This window comes from Schistocerca serialis, unplaced genomic scaffold, assembly GCF_023864345.2.
Source record: "Schistocerca serialis cubense isolate TAMUIC-IGC-003099 unplaced genomic scaffold, iqSchSeri2.2 HiC_scaffold_1420, whole genome shotgun sequence".
NCBI lineage: Eukaryota > Metazoa > Arthropoda > Insecta > Orthoptera > Acrididae > Schistocerca > Schistocerca serialis.
Window position 1 is genome coordinate 4675078 of NW_026047648.1, and position 23168 is coordinate 4698245.

At 43.3% G+C, this 23168-nt stretch overlaps 1 protein-coding gene across 6 annotated transcripts in view; it reads left to right on the forward strand.

Moving 5' to 3' along the window:
- Positions 1–23168, forward strand: part of LOC126443008 (amyloid beta A4 precursor protein-binding family B member 1-interacting protein-like) — a 536811-nt gene that overhangs the window by 460095 nt on the left and 53548 nt on the right. For all 6 annotated transcript variants that reach the window (XM_050090859.1, XM_050090857.1, XM_050090858.1 and 3 more), the window contains one exon: positions 20377–20543. In XM_050090859.1, coding sequence (XP_049946816.1) covers positions 20377–20543 — 167 coding nt within the window. The remainder of the gene's footprint in view (positions 1–20376; positions 20544–23168) is intronic.

The following is a 23168-nucleotide window of genomic DNA, read 5'->3' on the forward strand; positions in this document are numbered from 1 at the left end:
CTTGATATTCATACAAGTCGTTCTCTTATCTCCAAAGGTCTCTTTAATTTTCCTGTAGGCGGTATCTATCTTACCCCTAGTGAGATAGGCCTCTACATCCTTATATTTGTCCTCTAGCCATCCCTGCTTAGCCATTTTGCACTTCCTGTCGATCTCATTTTTGAGACGTTTGTATTCCTTTTTGCCTGTTTCACTTACTGCATTTTTATATTTTCTCCTTTCATCAATTAAATTCAATATTTCTTCTGTTACCCAAGGATTTCTACTAGCTCTCGTCTTTTTACCTACTTGATCCTCTGCTGCCTTCACTACTTCATCCCTCAAAGCTACCCATTCTTCTTCTACTGTATTTATTTCCCCCATTCCTGTCAATTGCTCCCTTATGCTGTCCCTGAATCTCTGTACAACCTCTGGTTCTTTTAGTTTATCCAGGTCCCATCTCCTTAAATTCCCACCTTTTTGCAGTTTCTTCAGTTTTAATCTACAGGTCATAACCAATAGATTGTGGTCAGAGTCCACATCTGCCCCTGGAAATGTCTTACAATTTAAAACCTGGTTCCTAAATCTCTGTCTTACCATTATATAATCTATCTGATACCTTTTAGTATCTCCAGGGATCTTCCATGTATACAACCTTCTTTCATGATTCTTAAACCAAGTGTTAGTTATGATTATGTTGTGCTCTGTGCAAAATTCGACCAGGCGGCTTCCTCTTTCATTTCTGTCCCCCAATCCATATTCACCTACTATGTTTCCTTCTCTCCCTTTTCCTACTCTCGAATTCCAGTCACCCATGACTATTAAATTTTCGTCTCCCTTCACAATCTGAATAATTTCTTTTATTTCATCATACATTTCTTCAATTTCTTCGTCATCTGCAGAGCTAGTTGGCATATAAACTTGTACTACTGTAGTAGGTGTGGGCTTCGTATCTATCTTGGCCACAATAATGCGTTCACTGTGCTGTTTGTAGTAGCTTACCCGCATTCCTATTTTCCTATTCATTATTAAACCTACTCCTGCATTACCCCTATTTGATTTTGTGTTTATAACCCTGTATTCACCTGACCAGAAGTCTTGTTCCTCCTGCCACCGAACTTCACTAATTCCCACTATATCTAACTTCAACCTATCCATTTCCCTTTTTAAATTTTCTAACCTACCTGCCCGATTAAGGGATCTGACATTCCACGCTCCGATCCGTAGAACGCCAGTTTTCTTTCTCCTGATAACGACATCCTCTTGAGTAGTCCCCGCCCGGAGATCCGAATGGGGGACTATTTTACCTCCGGAATATTTTACCCAAGAGGACGCCATCATCATGTAATCATACAGTAAAGCTGCATTTCCTCGGGAAAAATTACGGCTGTAGTTTCCCCTTGCTTTCAGCCGTTCGCAGTACCAGCACAGCAAGGCCGTTTTGGTTATTGTTACAAGGCCAGATCAGTCGATCATCCAGACTGTTGCCCTTGCAACTACTGAAAAGGCTGCTGCCCCTCTTCAGGAACCACACGTTTGTCTGGCCTCTCAACAGATACCCCTCCGTTGTGGTTGGTAATGGGGTATGGGTGGTATGGGGTAATTACAGGTGACGAAAGCAAAGTGCAGTCTTTGCTGTTGGAAACCCCCGGTTTCGCCACGACCGAAGATAGGACGGCAAAGTCGGTCGAAGGTCAAGACAGTGTTGGTGATTTTTTTTTTCCTATTCTACCGGTATTGGACAGCAGGAATGTACCGCTGCAGGACAGACAATTGACCAGGAATACTTCAAATGTGTCCTCGAGCGTCCGTGCGAAAAGGTGCGGAAGAAAAGGCGTGCGTCGTCGGGTACTACACCGCGTGAAGTCCGTTGTCATTCGCTACGTCACATACAAAAAAATTACATATATATTTTATCAGTATGCTTCTTTCTCTCAGGGATATTGTCTTTTCTTGTCACTTTTACTTACGTGCACAAGTAAGTATGAAACGGGTTCTTGAAGAGCCTCAGTTACTCATGTACCAACTTCAGATTTTGAACGTGATGGCTAAAATATAGTTGCCGTTAACTGAATTGAATGTAATTTTGTTAGTTTCTATTTATTGATTGCAAAGCAAGGCTCGAGAGAATTTCGATTGTTGCCGTGGAGCGGCCAAGATAAAACTTACTGAACTCGTGGAATCTGTATAGTTTAAAAACATGAACTTTAACGTAAATTACTTATCTGTTGCAATTTGAAAAGGTTCTTATAACGAAATCTCTCGCAGTTAAAGTTACTATTAACACTGAAAAATAAATTAATACTTCGGCGCGTAATGGCCGACCAGAGGCTGCATCGGAAGATGAGCTTCTCGCAGCGCAAATTACTGAAAAAAAAATGCTTATTAAAAATAATTAGCCACTGCGAGCATTTGAGGTGACAACTATTACAAAGAAATTCATTTTGTAATAATAATAACAAAATTAGTTTAGCAATAAATACGAATAACTCACACGAAATATGTGTAGCCGCACAATGGCTGCCTTCCGTATACTGAAACAAAACAGTGTGCGTCCCACAAAATCCGTCCTCCCTCCCCTCCTCGGCCGTACAATCGCGTCTCGTTCGATCCTTTTTTATTTTCATAAACATTAAATAAAGATGCTATTGCTGCATATCAGTTGTTTCAAGAACATTAACTACATCTTTTACACTAATTATATTCATAAAGTACGTAAACTACGATTTACAACCGCTAAAAAGTCAATATTTATGTGACGTACCGTCACAACCGTGGCACTGCTCCGGCTCACCGTGGCTTCTCCGTCTCTAAATTTTTGACCAAATTCAGGACTCGTGTGCTTCCCGCGATTCGGCCCTTGCGGACTCGTACGTGTTTCCTAAACTCAAATTTTCACCGAAAGGGAAGCGATTTGACTCGATCGGAGACATCCTGGCAAATACGGAGAGCGTCCTTAACACACTCGGGGGAAGAAAATTTCCAGGAATGTTTCCGAAAGTGGAAACACCGTCGGAGTCAGTGTGTTCAGTCGGGAGGGGTCTCTTTGGAAGGAGATTCGTCACAGCAGCACCGCCCCACACCTCGTACGATGTCGTGAGGCGAGGTGGCGCGCTGCGGACGTCAGCGGGACCGAACAGACGCCGGCTCACACTGGGAGAGAGTATCGGGCAATTCCTAGAGCCACGTGCTACGCGCCGACGAGTATTTTCCCTCGGAGAAACGGTACCGGGATACTTTGTCCCCGTGCCGAGCCACACCGCCGCGTCACGACGCTACTCGCTGCGTAACTGCCGTCCGTCCGCCGAAGCAGCGGCACGCCGTCCGTGTGGGAGGCGACGCGCGGGCCGGTGATTGCCCGGCGGCGGTCCTCGCACGACACCGCGGCGCGGCCCCCTTTGGAACTCTGTCGACCGCCGATAACGCCGTCTCGTCGCACCGCTACGTGCCACTGTGCGATAACCCGGCGTGCGGTGTCTTTTTTTTTTTCTTTATTGTTATTTGAACAACTTGTACAATGGTAGGCCGACAGCGGCAAAATTACGGCGCTCTTCGGCCACAGTTAGTGCAGGTAATGCGAGTGGAGACGTCGAAAAACTAAACGACACGGTGGATACGCGACATCGGACACGCAAATTTAAAATACGCCAAGTCGTTCACGGGTGCAGCGTCCGAAGAAAATCCCGGGTAGGGGAAGCCCGGGGCAGGAGGGAGAGAGGGAACAAACACGGGGTGTGCCAGGGGAGGATCGAAGTCGGTACGAGGGGTAGACGGAGGGTCCGAGGGGCAGTCGGTGGAAGCCACCTCGGCTCAGGGTGCGGAGAGTGGGGCGTGGGAATACAGGCGCGCCAGCAGACTGGGGAAAAGGGACGGATGGAGAAAGAAAGCGGCCGCGCTCTGTCGAAGGAACCGTCCCGGCATCGGCCCGGAGCGATTTACGGAAATCGGGACGGCGGGACGCGGGATGGAACCGTCGTGCTCCCGAATGCGAGTCCAGTGTGGCGACCACTGCGCCACCTCGGTCGGTCAGGTGTAGCCAGAGAAGCCGGCACGGGAGTGGTGTCAGGTGTGGCCGGCTGGCGCGTCGCGGCCAATCCACTCACCTGCAAAGCGGGCACTGACAAAATGCCGGTAGTCAGCCAGGTGTTGGCGCCATCTTGCGAGAAGCAATCGATCAGTGGTATCGATTTCGTAGGGCTGTCGATAAATCGCTGTCTCACTCGCTCGACGTCGTCCTCGTACCTGCACAGACGACCCGACCGTTTCCCGTGTCTTACGGAGCACCGTGTTTCTACAAAACATTTGTGCCACTCGTAAATTGTAAACCTACCAGGAGGACGTTCAGCGTAGTCCGTACGGAAATTACTCTGAACTGTTGTCGCCGAATTCGATTCTTAGAACCGAAACACACCACCAGCAGGCTCGGGTCCAGTAGAGGCAGCCATCTTTTGACGCAACCGCTGCTACGGCTCCTTGCACTAGCGAACTATGCGAGACAAAACTCGACGAATTTCCCTACAAGTTGACACTACAGTCACCTCTGTAGGTAATACGAATAAATTTGTACGAATTTTCTAAATTGTAAAGTGTTTTTTGGAACACCTTGTATATGTTAAGAAAATGACTTCGTGTAAATAATTACGAATTACGTGTTAACAGTTCGTGCAAATACACTACTGGCCATTAAAAATGGTGCACCACGAAGATGACCTGCTATAGACGCGAAGTTTTACCGACAGGAAGAAGATTCTGAGAAGTGCAAATCATTTCCTTTTCACAGCATTCACACAAGGTTGGCGCCGGTGGCGACACCTACAACGTGCTCACGTGAGGAAAGTTTCCAACCAATTTCTCATACACAAACAGCAGTTGACCGGCGTTGCCTGGTGAAACGTTGCTGTGATGCCTCGTGTAAGGAGGAGAAATGCGTACCATCACGTTTCCAACTCTCATAAAGGTCGGATTGTAGCCTATAGCGATTGCGGTTTATCGTATCGCGACATTGCTGCGAGATCCGATGACTGTTAGCAGAATATGGAATCGGTGGGTTCGGGAGGGTAATGCGGAACGCCGTGCCGGATCCCAAGGGCCTCGTATCACTAGCAGTTGAGATGACAGGCATCTTATCCGCACGGATGTAACATTTCGTGCAGCCACTTCTCGATCCCCGAGTCAACAGATGGGGACGTTTGCAAGAGAACCACCATCTGCACGAACAGTTCGACGACGTTTGCAGCAGCACGGACTGTCAGCTCGGAGACCGTGGCTGCGATTACCCTTGACGCTGCGTCACAGACAGGAGCGCCTGCGATGGTGTACTCGACGACGAACCTGGGTGCACGAATGGCAAAACGTCATTTCCCCCCCCCCCCCCCCCCCCAGATGAGTCCAGGTTCTGTTTACAGCATCACGATGGTCGCATCCGTGTTTGGCGACATCGCGGTGAACGCACATTGGAAGCGTGTATTCGTCATCGCCATACTGGCGTATCACCCGGCGTGATGGTATGGGGTGCCATTGGCTACACGTCTCTGTCACCTCTTGTAAGCATTGACGGCACTTTGAACAGTGGGCGTTACATTTCAGATGTGTTACGACCCGTGGCTCTACGCTAGTTTCGATCCCTGCGAAATCCTACATTTCAGCAGGATAATGCACGACCGCACGTTGCAGGTCCTGTACGGGCCTTTCTGGATACAGAAAATGTCCGACTGCTGCCCTGGCCAGCACATTCTCCAGATCTCTCACCAACTGAAAACGTCTGGTCAGTGGTGGCCGAGCAACTGGCTCGTCACAATACGCCAGTCTCTACTCTCGATGAAGTGTGGTCAGTTATGGTATAATACATTTGTCCAATGAATACCCGTTTATTATCTGCGTTTCTTCCCGGTGTAGCAATTTTAATGGCCAGTGGTGTACATACACAGAGTAGTTAAAAGTATTATGATCGGTAAATAGTGGTAGACATTAATGCGTAGTCTTAATATTACACGTATTTGTAATAACAGTTTTTGTGGTGATGATATCGTATTACTTTTTACATTAGTCGCGTCGCAGCGTACCTTACGGGTGATTGGTAGTGTCTGCGACGCCCCGCTGGTGCGCTGCCCGCTACCTGCGCTCTGTCACGTTGCAGGTGAGCCCCAGCCCGCCCCCGCCCACGCCCCCGCCCACGCGCGGCAGCAGCAGCAGCAGCCGCAGCCCCGGATGACGCACTCGCGCTCCAGCTCCGAGGGCGCCCGGGCCAAGCCGGAGGGCGACGACGCCGGCCGCGAACACGGTAACACAAAAAAAAAAACCGCCATTACCGTCGCCTACCGGTTCTCCCCACTCTTTGTCTCTGCCTCCTAACGTACGATCGATTACTCCACACATTCGGTCACGAAATCTCGCGCCAGACTGAGACTCGAACTCGGAACCTCAGCATTTTGCGGGCGAATGCTCTTACCGACTGAGGTATGCGGGTACGAAACGTGGCCCGTGTAGTGTTTCATAAAAAAGAAATATGAAAGAAAAGATTGAAAAGGTGGGAAGAAATGGTGAATAAAAAGAGGGTTTTAAAATCGTTAATGACCGTGAAAAAGGGAAAGAATGAAAAGAAATGCAGATCGGACTTCGTATTACAGAAAAGTTATCGGACTTCGTGATTCGGAAAAGCTATTGTTGGGGTGCTCCTTGTGGCGTTTCTGAGCAAACGTCACACCAATTTCCATTTGAAAAAGAAGAGAGGAGAACAAAATGTGATTAACAGGGGGAAATGGCGTATATAAGAGTTTATCATTTACCGTGTTAACATTGTCTTCTCGCGTGCGGCGTCCAGGCCTTCAAAAATCCCCTACTTCATTTCTGCGTGAAAAGTCTTAGCTGGTCCGAAATCATGCAATAAATTTTAATTGTCCAGGAATTACTAATGTATACAAAATAAAACCATTTCCGTGTCGAATGCAATATATTTTACGTTGCTGCTTTCAACCTGCAAATTTCATACAAACTTTCACAACACGTCTGCACATCGATGAGTTTTTTCGCCTTAATCCGACCGACAATAGCTAATAAGTTTTTACGTCTGAATTAAGCTTCGGCTCTCGAGAGACAAGACAGATAGAAAAACAAAAAAAGAGTTACAATTTTAGTATTTCCTCTGCCGTCGAGCGCTCTTACCGCTGCGACGGTATAATTTATATCTGGGGGAACGAGTGTAGCGCGGCGAGATTCAAAGTCCCTCTACACCCACCTTGGCTGTCTCTCTTTCTGCGGTACCCACTCTCCTCTGCTACCTTCCAGCCTCCACACTAGTTCTGACTTTGCCGGGACTGTCGTTTCTAGTGGACGGGACCTGTCGGTGCGCCGGTTTTGCAGCTACGAGCTCCGGCTTCAGCTGGCGAGACATTTCCGACTTGCACGCACTGTGTCTCAAGAGTGAAAATCTGTTCTGCGTGACGGGTCGCGGCTCTGTGTGTAAGGGTCCCGAAGCTGCTAATACGGTGAGCATTTAAACTGAGGAGGACAGACTGTCACGGCACGCGACAAGGCTCTTGTGTCTACTCGCGGCCCAATTTAGAGAAATACCTCGACTCTGAACGAAACTGTCCAGTTCTTTAGTCGCGCGAGGGTACGGCCGGCGAGAACTGCAGTAGGCGAGTGGGACCTTCTCGGTTCGAAATACGTCTACATCTACAGTTATACTCCACAAGCCACCCAACAGTGTGTGGCGGAGGGCACTTTACGTGCCACTGTCATTACCTCCCTTTGCGTTTCCTGTCGCGTACGGTTCGCGGAAAAGCGACTGCCGGAAAGCCTCCGTGCGTGCTCGAATCTCTGTAATTTCACATTCGTGATCTCCTCGGGAGGTATAAGTAGGGGGCAGCAATATATTCGATACCTCATCCAGAAACGCACCCTCTCGAAAGCTGGCGAGCAAGCTACACCACGATGCAGAGCGCCTCTCTTGCAGAGTCTGCCACTCGAGTTTGCTAAACACCTCCGTAACGCTATCACGCTTACCAAATAACCCTGTGACGAAACGCGCCGCTCTTCTTTGGATCTTCTCCACCTCCTCCGTCAACCCGATCTGGTACGGATCCGACACTGATGAGCAATACTCGAGTATAGGTCGAACGAGTGTTTTGTAAGCCAGCTCCTATGTTGATGGACTACATTTTCTAAGGACTCTCCCAATGAATCTCAACCCGGCACCCGCCTTACCGACAATTAATTTTATATGACCATTCCACTTCAAATCGTTCCGCACGCATACTCCCAGATATTTTACAGAAGTAACTGCTACCAGTGTTTGTTCCGCTATCATATAGTCGTACAATAAAGGATCCTTCTTTCCATGCATTCGCAATACGTTACATTTGTCTGTGTTAAAGGGTCAGTTGCCACTCCCTGCCCCCGAGTGCCTATCCGCTGCAGATCTTCCTGCATTTCGCCGCAGTTTTCTAATGCTGCAACTTGTCTGTATACTTCAGCAATAGGGGCACGCTCTCGCGTCGGAGCACCGGCGCGGCCCGGGCTATCGCGGCAAAGTTCTCGGCGGTCGGCGGAGTACGGTACCTCCCGCAGATGTGTCGAATACTGCAGTTTGCGATAAACGGTTCGGCGAGGAAACTGGCGGTCGAATATCTCTCGAGAGTGAACCTCCGGGGCTCGACACTCGGAAGTGCTTCTGTCGGGCCCGTACGCAGCAGACGTTTTGTCGTACTGAATCTCGGTAAGAGGCTGCCTTCTCCGAGTGTGTCGTGTCAGACCTGTCCGTACCTCACACGTACTGCCGCCGGAGCTGGCACGGGGAACCGGCGCTACGTAGCGCCGCACACGGAGACTCGAGGCGACGGGGTGTTCGGTCGCAGGCAGTCGTGCCGAGCTGCCACTCTCGACGTGAACTCGGAAGGTGGGAAACTCTGGACTGCGTATCTTATACTGGCTATTCCTGCCCGCACCCTGCTGAGGGCTCAGTCTCTCAGAAAGGAAACAGACAACACATGTTTCCCACACGACATGTATGCGAGTTCGATATGCGTCCTAATATATATTATATATATATCCCCTTCCTGTTTTCAATGCCTGTTTCCTCCCACCTCTCTGTCCACCTCTTCTCCTCCCCTCTTTCTGACCTACAGCCTTGTTTTTTGTTATTCCATACAGAGAATATACGTAAAAGTTCCACTGAATGTGCACTAGAATATCCTGTGAAAATTTAACTTTTAGAGATTTTCTGTAACAATGGTTCCCCTTTATGTATTACATATTTGTTTGCGTATTGAATGCATTAAAAAATAGGGATATAAAAACACGCGAGTATTTGGCGTGCAACACGATTGTAATTTCAGAGCAATCGGTCAAAATCGTTTGAAGATTTACTACTTTGTGCAAATGTACATTTACATTTTTATGTATGCAGCTAAGTGCAACAGCCGACACCGACAGAAATAAAAACTGCTTTGCGAGTTCTCGAGTAAGTGTTGCAGTGTAGGGCGTCGGTGGGAGTGAATACAGAGCCGGCGCGGTCGGTATCTCTGCAGAGCTGTCCCGTGCGAGGGGCCTGAGCCCACTCCAGCTGCTCGTCCTTCTCACCTCTCTGTCCCCCTCGACAATTTCTACTCCCCGCACTTCCCTCCGTTACCGAACTGACCGCACGTGTCCTTACCCACCGCTCGTGCCCTTCGGTCCGGTTGTGCGCAGTTCGAGTTAGTAGCTCCTCATTAGTTACCTGTTCTATTCGCCTAATATACAGTATCCTCTGTAGCTCACTTCAAAACTTTTATTATCTTCTCGTCTGAACTGCTTACTGTCACAGTTGACTTCTGTACGGGGCTACACTCCCGATAGTGTCTTCGGAAAACATTTCCTGACACTTCAGGTTATCATCTCCTTTTCGGAAACATTTTTCTCGCTGTTGCCGGCCTGCATTTTATACCTCCAGTATTTCACTCATCTTCGGGTATCTTGTCCCCCAAATAATGAAACTCCTCAACTACTTTCAGTATCTCCTTTCGAAATTGAATGACCTGAGCGCCACCTAGTTTAATTTGAGTACATTCCGAAACTTCCTGGCAGATTAAAACTGCGTGCCGGACCGAGACCCGAACTCGGGACCTCTGTCTTTCGAGGCAAGTCCTCTACCGACCGAGCTACCCGAGCACGACTCACGCTCCGTCCTGACAGGTAGTGGCAGAAGTAAAGCCGTGAGGACGGGGCGCGAGTCGTGCTCGGGTAGCTCGGTCGGTAGAGGACTTGCCTCGAAAGACAGAGGTCCCGAGTTCGGGACACAGTTTTAATCTGCCAGGAAGTTTCGTATCGGCGCACACTCTGCTGCAGAGTGAAAATCTCATTCCGAGTACATTCTGTTACCCCGTTTCGCTTCTGCCCACATTTCCGTTACGACCTCCTTTCGAGACTGTGTCTGTTCCGTTCGGTCACTCTTCGGAGTCCTTTGCCGCCTCTGACAGAATTTCGGTGTCGTCGTCAAACATCCGGTGTATTAACTTCTCCTTGTTCGACTTTAATAATCTTACTAAACTTCTCCGTTTTTTTTACTACCTGCTCAGCATACGGACCGAATAAAATTGGGGATTACTCCTGTCTCCACATCGGCCACTCGTCCGTGCCGCCCGACTCCGATGACTGCAGTCTTATTTCTGTACGAGCTGCAGACGACCTCCGACTGCCCGTATTTTGTCCGCGTTACCTTCGGAATCGATCTAAACGGCGGGACATTTGTAATGACAAAGATGGAAGGTGGAAAAGAGAATCCGAACAAACTGTGGAGTACACTAGTATTCTCTCCTCAAACGACGAGTGGCCGACCTATCTCAGAGTTGTAGTGACAATGCAGACCAATTGGCACACCTCATAGCACTGCACTTCCATCGTATTTCCAGTTGGACCGGCCCTGGGTGCTGTTGGATGGGTTGAGATATTAAACTTGAAACTGTAAACAATTGTGCTGCTATCAAAGGTGTAGATTACTAGTCTACACATAGCAGGGATGCCAAGTCACACATTGGCACTACACAAAGACTGTCAAACGGTTAAGCTTTCGACCGAGAAGGCCTTCGTCAGAATGGGACAATGGGCATGTGCGCTCCCCCCCCCCCCCCCCCCCCAACCCTCCCCACCCACACACACACACACACACACACACACACACACACACACACACACACAACCGCAACTGCAGCAAGTCTGGCCTTGGCAGCCACACACTGTGGTCATTTCGGTGAGGGATGTGTGTGTGGTGTTTAATTGTGGTGAAGGCCTTGTATTGTTTCCGTTCCTCGGGGTTCTGTCGTGAAAATATAAAATAGAAAATCTGATTGGGTTTTGAATTTTGATGGAATAAGTTACGGATAAGGCGGACTTCGTATTATTGATTGAGATAGTGCTGTAATTTGACCGTGCAGGGCAGACCGGGTCGGCAACACTACAAAAAGCGACTGTAAGGAAATAGCATCAGAAATTAGTTGAAATTTACCTTATAAGTCTGTTAGAAACGTAGTATTAATTATAATATAGTCTTCGTGGCTGTCTTCTTAATTTTCTTGTAGTATGACCTGTTTTCATTGTTCTCCGTCTGTTGAAAATTTCTCTATGTTGTCACTGTCAGGATCAATTTACAAATTCGGGTATAACCATTTCGAATCACTATTGAAACAACTTCGTTTCGTAATATAATTTTAATTTCCACCCAAAAGCATATTTAACAGAGCGCCGAAAATACACGTCTTTCGTATGAAGACGAGAGAGAGAGAGAGAGAATGAGTAATCAATTAGTTGTTAAAAACAAACACCTACGCAAAAGTAAAAAGAAGAACAAAATTATTTATAAAAATCTGTCGCTGGCGCAGCGCTCTTCCGCATGCGCGATCGTAGATTATATCTTTGTATTGGCGGAGGCGCGGTGGTCAAAGTACCATTACAATGCCTCCTCTACTGACACGCTCCGCAAGCGAGCGTGGCAGTATAAGAAAATAAGAAATTCAAATATTACAAAGAACATTTCTGAGCACAATGCTCTTAGCATATCAGTCTTTGTATACAGTCTTTTTGGTGAGTATCTTCTTTAGGAGTCGTAACATTATTGTCTTTGAACTGCGGCGTATTATCGTTGCTTAGAACAGCGTTTGAATTCAGTTCACATGATTCGTGTTTGTAATGGAATTGATTCGAACAATAAATGTTCTATTATATTGCTCCAATGTCTTTAAACGTAGTATCGGCTTCTGAGTGTGTGTGTACTGCCTGGATCTCTTGCGTGTGACTTGAAGAAAATCCAAAGTTTCTTCATTGTGTCTACACGAAATTGTGGTCTCCAGCAGCCGAATTTTGGTGGCGTCCACCGGGGTATAAATGGTCAATGAGGGCACAGGAAACACCTCACTGCCTACGGCAGGTGATGAGCTTGTCCTTTACACCAACCTGAAGACCTGCAGGCTTCCACTACACCATACACTTCAAGGCATATTGACACTACGTAAATATTTCTTGACCAGTGTTCCATTACGTTGGTTTCTTCTTTGCATTTTCAGTTCCATTTATATGAATCATGTGCTACACGCACAAGTCCTTTGCAGTTCATTTACATCTCCTTAAAATACATTTATTGATATAATAAGTACATTAATATACAAATATTTACAATTAATCATTACATGAGATATTTACATTGTTGTCGTATAGTACATATACAGAATTAAATGAGAAATATAGTAAATTTTTACGTTACATTCAGTATCATTGTGCTGACATCTGAATTACATTACATTCAGATTGAAATATACATTTTATTTGTTGGCTCATTCCTTTTCCTTTCTTTCCTTTTTTGTTCCTTTCCCTTTCGTTACACTTGCAACATTTTAAAATAGTTTTGGCAACTCGCTAGAATATTCAACTTAAAATTCATCTTGCCTCCTGGAATAAAATTTACACATATTTCCAAGCTTCGAGACAGCCCTCTGTAGGAGGATAGGTTCATGGGATGGTTGCTAACTACTTCATAAATACTAGTAAAGTTATCTCCTACGGTGGACTACACAAAATAAAATATGATAGACAAAATACATGTTTACTTAATACAGTGGAAAATTTCCTATACCTAATACCGTTTCTGAGTGTGGTGTCCCCACTATTGCTGTTTCTAAGAGTGGTACCCCTCTATTAACGTTTCTAAGAGTGATGCCCCTGTAAATATCTTAAGATCCTACAAGTAAGTACATCAGTGTGGTAAGTGTGTATATATATATCTAGTTCAAGTCGATCATGTTCCTATAAAGTTTGTGTAGTACATTTCCTTCCTGTCTTGAGTATCAAGCTATATGAATAAATGTTTTTCTTAATTAATGATATGAATATAATAGAGGGAAACATTCCACGTGGGAAAAATATATCTAAAAACAAAGATGATGAGACTTACCAAACAAAAGCGCTGGCATGTCGATAGACACACAAACATACACACAAAATTCAAGCTTTCGCAACAAACGGTTGCTTCATCAGGAAAGAGGGAAAGATGAAAGGATGTGGGTTTTAAGGGAGAGGGTAAGGAGTCATTCCAATCCTGGGAGCGGAAAGACTTACCTTAGGGGAGAAAAAGGATAGGTATACACTCGCACACACATTCATCCGCATATACACAGACACAAGCAGACATGTTTGTATGTGTGTGTGTTTGTTTGTGTGTCTGTCGACCTGCCAGCGCTTTTGTTTGGTAAGTCTCATCTTTTTTAGATATAATGTTTTTCTTAATAAATAAATAAATCTTCTTCGTTCTTGTCAGATAATTGCTGCTGCGTTCCATGCTTTATATCCACTCTGTACCCACCTTGTGGTACCTGTAAAAGTTTATTCATAAATAAATATGTGTGTATGTCTCTCCATACTGTCAGATAATCACAAATTATATGATGTCAAATATTTCATGAACATGTATAAATTTTTCTGAGGGAGGGATAAGAGTACGAGCCACAACAGAGAACTGACGTTTTGTTTTCTCCTCATTCTCCTTTCTGTTTAATTGTGTATTAGTTCAGTACAGCAAATGAGCTTTAATTATGCCAGTAGAGGACTGCTAAATATGTTCTCTTAAATAATTCTTCCAATCTGAAGTGTCAAGCCTACATAACTCCGAAAATTTCATTACAAGTTCCCATTAGATTAGTGTTAAAGTGTTACAGATTTAAATCTTCTGGTATATTTTTAACAGTGGCTGCTGTAAATAATTCTTTCCACATAAATCTATACTTTCACCTTTAGTTATAAGAATATATAAGACATCACATAAGTTATTATCTCTGGGATACCAATCTCTCGGGTCTAGTGTAGCAGGGGATACAAGCCGTCGGCTTTGGACAATGACGTCACAAGTCGCCAGAGAGCAGTTTACCATTTTCGCTTTTTCTGTTATGTTTCAGTTTCGTTTTTTTACTGATTGCTTAATGAAGTGGATCTGTTTATTCTATCTCGTGAGATTTTTTTTTAAAAAGCCAAAAAACACTTATCAGCCACTGAAGGGGGCTACAACACTAAGAAGAATCGCTTCTCGATTGGCGACTTGTGACGTCATTCTCCAAAGCCGACGGGTTGTATCCCCTACTACACTAGTCCCAATCTTTCAATAAATAATAATCTTTCCACTACTTTCATTCTGTATTCCATGAGTACATCTGATATAGCATTCAAATCTAGTTTCCCTCCTCTCAACATATTCTCAATTACTCATAACATTCTCACCTATCCATTATTCATTCGTCACAAAATAACATACTTATTCCTCAGCATTATATATATATATATATATATATATATATATATATATATATATATATATATATATATATATAGACACACACACACACACACTCTCTTATTCATCATCACTTACTTTTTTACTTCAACAGTATTAATAATAATAATACCCTTTTCTAGTCTTATATTCCATTACTCCATATTACTATTTATCCTCTTATTAAACTAAAATTACATTCACTCTTATCAACATTACTATTATCACATGCCTCCTAAAGAAAATAATTCTTTTCAGTTGTCTGCCTCCTCTAATGTGTATATGCCTCAATAGCAACTCCTCTTATAACCAAATATCTTATTAGCTATTGGATGGTTCACAGTGCTTTCTAGACTTACCTGCATTCATTAGATAGTAAGTATCTGTATAATTTCAATGTAGGCCCATCATAACTGTATATCATATTAATTATCTTCTTCTTATTAGCTAACATTGTACTGCATGTATTTTTTCAAATGTCTGTGTGGATGTAGACCTCTGTGTTTATGTGTTAATGGATAATCTAATGAATAACAGCCAGGGTGTGGAATATTTGCAATTCGGTATGGTCCAGAGTATAAGACCTGCCATTTCCTGTTTAAATGTTTCAGTTTTGTGGGTTTAGGATGTGTTCTTAGTAAAACTAACTCATCAACTTGAAATGTTTGTGCTTTCCTGACACCTCTGTCATATTTCTGCTTTCTTTCCTTAGTTTTGTCACATAATGTTGTGTAAGCTTGTCTTACCTTTTCTTCTAAACTAATAGGATTTGTTGTTGCTGTAAATTTAGGTAGAGGGTCTGCCCATTCATTTCTCTCTGTTTTATCCATAATTAATTTGGTTGGTGTGTATCCAGTAGAAATGTGAGTTAAATTGTTCACTATTCAAATGGTGCTAAGTATTCTACCCATTTTGTGTGCTTCTCTGGTGTGTGTTCTCATAAACTGTCCAAATTCTCGAAATGTTCTTTCTACCGGGTTTCCTGCCGCGTGAACTCTTGAAATTAAAATATGTTTAACATTCTGTTCTTCAATAAAAGTCTTCCATTCTAAACTGGTAAATTATCCGTGATCATAACTTCAGGTTTTCCTATTCTTACAAAATAATCTGTTAATAGATGTCTGGTAATAGCTCTGGAAGAAACTGAACGTAAAGCATATAATTTTAAATACTTTGTGAAAACATCTAACACAGCAAGGATGTATTTTATTCCTCCACGTGCTTGATGATTGGGCCCTGCAATATCTAAAGAAATTAGCTGTAATGGCCTCTTAGGTATTATTGGATCCAATTCATTCATGCTTGTGTGATTAGAATATTTGGCTTTCTGGCATATGATGCATTTCCTAATATTCCTCAATACTCTTCGCCTTAAATTTGGAAAATAGCAGTATTGTATAATCTTATCTGTACATTTGGTTACACCAAAGTGTCCCCAAGTTCTATGTGTAAATAAAATAAAATCAACAACATGAGCTTCAGGTAAGCAAACACACCAATGCTGTGATTCAGGGTTTCATCGGTGAAATAGTACTTCCTTGTGTGATGTGTAATATTTTTCAAGATGTGGGTCTGTTCCTGCACGTAATTTATTCTTTATCTGGATCCACCTGGGATCATTGTCCTGCAATATGGCTAACTTCCTGCACTTGTTTTTGTTGTAAGGTGCAAATGAACAGTCATACATGAGTAAAATTTTGAAATCTGGTGTTTGTTCTGTCACATCTGAAAATCCTTGTAGGTCTTGTGGCAAACGACATAGAGCATCGGCTATAATGTTGGATTCTCCTTTTATATATATATATAATATCAAAATCATATTCTTGTAGTGATGCACACCAGCGTGCAAGACGTGGATGTAATAACTTGCACGATAGCAAGAAAGAAAGAGCTTGATGATCAGTATAAAGCTTAGTAAGTTTTCCCCATAGAAAGTAGCGAAACTTGCGAAAAGCCCATACTATGGCAAGTGTTTCGCGCTCGGTCACTGAATATGACTTTTCGCATTCAGTGAGCGTGCGGCTAGCAAAACTTATAGGTTTGATGACTGTTTGTTCACTTTCTACATGAATTTGGAATAAAAATGCTCCGAGCCCATAGGAACTTGTATCTGTTACTAGGCAAAAGTCTGACGTCATGTCAGGATGACATAACAACAGTGCATTTACTAAAGCATTCTTAATCGCTTCAAAATCTGTCTGACAGAACTCTATTTCCAAATATTATTTCTTTTGAGTAAAGATAGAAGATGTGGACTGTTAAGAAGGTGGTAGGGTACAAATTCCCTGAAGAATGGAGATAGACCAAGAAAGGCTTTGAGTTGTTTACGATTCTGTGGAATGGAAAATTCTTTATTGCATCAATTTTTCTTGAGTCTGGATAAATGCCTTCAGTTGATATGATGTGACCAAGGAATTTGATTTCTCTCCTCCCCAATTTCGTCTTTGATAAATTGATAGTGACACCTGCGTCAGAAAATTTAGTCAGAAGTTGCTTCAAAAGATTAACATGTTCTTCCCAAGTAGGGGTGGCAATGACAATGTCATCAACATAAACTGTGATTTGTGATAATTGCGGTCCAAGGACAGCATCTAAGGCTTCAATAAATACTCCAGCACTCACTCGTAGACCAAAGGGTAGAACACAAAATTGATAACTATGTCCCTCACATAGAAATGCGGTGTATTTATGGCTGTTTTTATGGAGGTTCACCTGCCAAATCAATGGGCGTAGGTCGATATTGGTTAAATACTGTACATTATGAAATTTTGAAAGTTGTTCTTCCAAATTTATGACTTTGTTAATTTCTCGTGCGTCCAGCACTAACCTTACACTACCATGTACCTCTTTCTGAGTATTATGTGTTTCTCCCTTTACTTGTTCCTTTGTCTTATCTAAAATGATCTGTGTCATTGTCTCAAACTTCTCATCTAAATAATCATCACATAATTTGCATCCATGTACAAGTTTCTCTGCTAGAGTTGTCATTCTTTAAAGATGCTACATCTGCTCTGTCTTCAAGCTTTTCTAACTTTTCCTGTAAGGATTTCTGCTCCAATGTTACATCATTTAATCTGTCTGAAAGGCCTGTAATCGTCAGGTCTAAGTGTTCTTCATTTGTTTTTACGGAATTTTGTGTGTGTGTGTGTGTGTGTGTGTGTGTGTGTGTGTGTGTGTGTGTCGTAATTCGTCAACTTGGGTACTGGTTTTCTGTTGTTCAAAAACTACTGTTAACAATATCTCATTACATCATTGTAAGTCAGTTTTTGTCTCGTCACTGAATTCCACAAATACCTTTTCTTGTCACGTAACCTTGTCTGATAAGTCAGTAAATTTCCTTCCAAGACTAATGGTGGTTTCTGTCAAGCTGGCAATTTGTCTCGATTGTTTTTCAAAATTTTGTTTTCCGCGGAAACAATTTCTACGTGTCTAGCGCCCATCTTGTGATTTTTCGTAATTAACTGCAAATAAAATTTTCCAATGGCAAAAAAAAAAAAAAAATTTCAAAATATGATACGTTGAAATCTGAAATTTCTCTTATGGAAATGGCTATTTCTATATGATTTTTTAATTAGAAATTGAATTATTAAACTGGTACTGAAATTTCCCTCTCACAAATAAATGACTGTGAATATGCTCTTCACGTATCATTTGCAATAATAGTAAATCAATTTTAACTACAATTTAGAAAAATAATTTCGAAATAGATGGATTGGAATAAAGGAAGTACAGATGACTGCTTGAAACTGGAAAAAATATAAATTTCTGTACTCACCAGTTTTCTTTTGTTCTTCAGTCTTATGTTGCAAATGTTTTTTTAACAAATTAATTTCCTCAGCATGAAAATGAAAATTAACACGAATTAATAACAGGGAAAACAATATTGTTGTAAATTTCATGCATGTAACATTACAATTGAAATGAATGAGAACCAGTCCAAATTCATTTTCTGATGCTATTAAGTGATTAAAATTAGATAGTATGACCAAAATTTATAATAAATGCACTTGCATCACGGATATTGTAAGTCCTGTCACGGTTGCCAATTGTAGTGTTTCCTTTCCTCGGGGTTCTGCTGTGAAAATATAAAATAGAAAATCTGATTCGGTTTTGAATTTTGATGGAATAAGTTACGGATAAGGCGGACTTCATATTATTGATTGAGATAGTGCTGAAATTTGACCGTGCATGGCAGATCGGGTCGGCAACACTACAAAAAGTGACTGTAAGGAAATAGCATCAGAAATTAGTTGAAATTTACCTTATAGGTCTGTTAGAAACGTAGTATTAATTGTAATATAGTCTTCGTGGCTGTCTTCTTAATTTTCTTGTAGTATGACCTGTCTTCATTGTTCTCCGTCTGTTGAAAATTTCTTTACGTTGTCACTGTCAGGATGAATTTACAAATTCGGGGATAACCATTTCGAATCACTATTGAAACAACTTCGTTTCGTAATATAATTTTAATTTCCACCCAAAAGCATATTTAACAGAGCGCCGAAAATACACGTCTTTCGTATGAAGGAGAGAGAGAGAGAGAGAGAGAGAGAGAGAGAGAGAGAGAGAGAGAGAGAGAGAGAGAGAGAGAGAGGGGGGGGGGGGTGGGGGGGAGGCAGGTATTATTGGTAGTGGGACATCTACCTTCTAACCCCCCCCCCCCCCCCCCCCCCCCCCTCCCTCCAGCACGGGTGGCATCAAATTTGTATTTTGAAATGAGATGCCCATTTTATTCCATATTCATATTCTTTCTTAAAAAAATACGTACTGTATACTCGGACCACTGTTTCCCCTCTCGTGGTGGGTGGTGTCATAATTCACAAATATCGAGTGTTCTGCTTTTTCCAATTAAGAATCGATGCGTTTGATTGTTCGTTTCATTTACGATGGAAATGTAAACCTCTGCATTCAGAGGTTACTCAAATGTGCCAAATGTGGTTCTACAGTACTAACGATACGGCGGGACACTGACATTTCTGTAAAATGAGCCGGTCGTACGGTAATGTAGACGGTGACCGAATTCGGTGTGCGTGTCTGACTGCTGTGACACTCGCACCGGCAGAGTGCAAACTGCCACGTCTGTAATGAGGTAAAACGTCCGGGAAACGGTAGCAACACGCCTGCCTGCCACCGATACTCGCCGACGTCGTGCACGGCGACGGTGTCGGCCGAGGGGAAGGGAAATGTCACCGATCCCGACCGTACTTTATTGTACAGTCAAATTTTCGACACTGAAGTAAATTTCAAACACAAATATGAAACGTTAGAACACAAAACACATCTGTTATCAATTGCAAAAAGACACACACTGATTGCAAAACACCGGTTCGAGTGAACTGTACGTATTTTGTCGGTGTAGAATCTGAACGTGCAACGAAAGTGGGTTTCTGATTTAAGAATATGGTGTCGACCCCTCCCACGCGGCACGTAGCCACTCGGAGCACTTACGTATGCCCCCATTACTAATATCGGCGTTCCACCTATGACCCTTTTCTTGTACGGTGCACCATTTTGAGATACTTTGTAGTTTAGAGTTAAAACAGACATCCTGTGTTGTAAGATATTTGCACTCTCTCTTTTATCTATTTTTGGTCACGCTCCCACTCTGTCGGCAGTGGTGCGGACGGACAGCCCCGACAATGACTCCGCCTTCTCGGACAATGTATCGATGCTCTCCAGCGAGAGTTCGGCGTCCAGTGGCGGCAGCGGCGGGCGGGTGGTGGGCGCGTCCGGAGCTGCCGATCCCGGGAAGACGGGGCAGCCCGTCTCGCCGACGTCGCAGGTGAGTGCAGGTGCCGCTAGGCTGAGGCCGTCAACCTGGCGCTCGCTCGTGTCGTGCGCTCCCGGCAGTCGGTATGCCGTGCTGGAAACTGGAGTGTCCGTTTCGGGGTCACCTCTGCCATGTCAGTACTACGTGAAACACTCGCTCCACCTGGACTGTTCGATTCGTCAGTACACTGTCGGGTGTGACATTTTGACTGCATCTGTGAAAACATTTTAACACAAATACGATATGAAATGAGAGGTGAGGTTTATCTAAATACAGTTATGTAAACGTAACTGCTCTTCCGTTATTGTGTGTACGGAGTGAGACGTCACTCGTAAATGTGACGAGAGGCGTGTGCGGTACTGTTAAAACTCGGATAAATAAGGAAAAGCATACAGTTGTCAGAACACGAGGACGTACGTAATGTGACGGTACTGTACTGTAAGTCGTCATTAAAATACGTACGGCAGTCGCCCACACCTTCGTACGTCGCGATTCTTCTGTCGTGTAATCTGTCGGTACCGAGGTGCGTAGCGATCCGACAGTGTTCGCCCTGGCGGACAGTGTCCGACGACTGTCTCCGCGTAAGCGGTATATAGTGTGCCGACTTAAATATGCGAGGTTTACTCTCGGGCCTTTGTGAATTTTGTGCAGTTCATTTTCACATTTTCTATATTTGCAAATTTTCGACAGCTTTGAAGTGAAAGGACTGAGACGTACGACATTAGGTAATACTGTAGTCGGTGCGTGCTATACGGGGGTGTTGGTGACTGACGTGACTGGTACCTCGCCGATAGCTGAGGGTACGGGAAGTGGCTGCAGTGCAGCCGCCTCTTGTGGCAGATAAGTGTTCCTATTCGTACGTATTAATGTTTTAACAGTACAGCAGGGGGTCTCGCCTGGTTTACATGTGACAGTAAGCTTTGTATTTTAATGGTAACATTTTAATATTTAATTTGAGGAACCCACTAGTAGAAGACCATTATGTTTTGTGTTGTGCCATCTTGGTTTTTTCGTAGTAGACTCCTGTCAAACACTTCCGTGTACACATCTCGAACTGTTACAGGAAAGTGTACTTCAAAGTTTCACATTTGACAGAATACTAAAGGAGCATTAAAAAGCCTAACAACAACAACAACAACAATAATAATAATAATAATAATAATAATAATACACCCCGTGGAGGCCCGGGAAAAGAATAGGCCACCGGTATGTTCTGCCAGTCGTAAAAGGCGACAAAAAGAACAAACCACTAATAGGGCTAACCCCCCTTTTACTGTGATTAGTTGGTTCAGGACAGAACTAAAGAATCCTCGGACAAGCGCCGTCATGGTCGGGGACGACGCTTTAACCCTATGCCCGTCCACAATGGTAACGACACTGCTAGCCAACTGGAAAACGATTCAAATCCAAATAGAGGTGTTTTGCAGGACATGCTTCCTGCAACCACCCTAGAAGGAAAACAAAGACACAGGATGAGATGGTCAGATGAAGTTAACCGACACCTCATGTTCTGTTATTACCAAGCAACAAACCTAGGAACCAACACAGCTGGATACAGATCACAAGTATACACAACATTTATTACCAGATACCCAGAATTAAAATTTTTAACAGAACAATGACTAGCTGATCAGATCCGTGTAATAATCAAAAATAACAGGATACCCCAGTCAGAATTAGAAAACATCAAACAACAAGTACAACAAATACTAGAACAAAATAATGTGCAATCAGAAGAAGAAGAAAATACAGTAATGGACTCAAACATCCCAGAGCAAACAAACAAAGAACAACACGCATCAATTAAACAATCAGAGGAAAACAAAATCTTAAGACAGCCACCAGAACAAGCACAAATAGAACACCAAGTGACACACATGTTAGATATAGAAGAAAAATTTCTGCTGACATATATAGAATACAAAGACACAAAAACAGACATTAGACCATTCTTGCATAGACCACCTAATAACCCACAAGTCGAAACAACAAATACTACTATCAACACAATCACACACAACAAAGTAAATGAAAATACAACTATGGAAGAGTTACAACTACTGGTTTATGTAGGAGCACTCACTACACTAGATACACACACTAGGCAGAGATCAGAACCAACCAACACACAGAAGAAACCCACAAAACCAGCATGGCAACACAGGCTACAGATCAGAACAGAAAAACTGAGAAAAGACATCGGACAGCTAACACAATTTATAAGAAATGAAATGTCAGACAAAAAATGAAAGAGGTTAGGTAAAATCTCACAACAAGAAGCGATAGAGCAATTAGATGAAAAGAAGCAGACATTACAAGCATTGGCCAAACGACTTAGAAGATACAAAAAAAGTGAAAATAGAAGGAAACAAAACCAAACATTCAACACAAACCAAAAGAGATTTTACCAGACAATAGATAACACACACATTAAAATAGACAATCCACCAAACATAACAGGCATGCACGGTGGACACAAGCAGAAACAGACTCATACAAGATCATACCACAAATGCCTGAAGTGATAGTTTTTCAACATGAAGTCACACAAGCAGTTAATTCTACTCACAATTGGAAAGCCCCTGGAAAAGATAAAGTAGCAAATTTCTGGCTAAAGAAATTCACCTCAACACATTC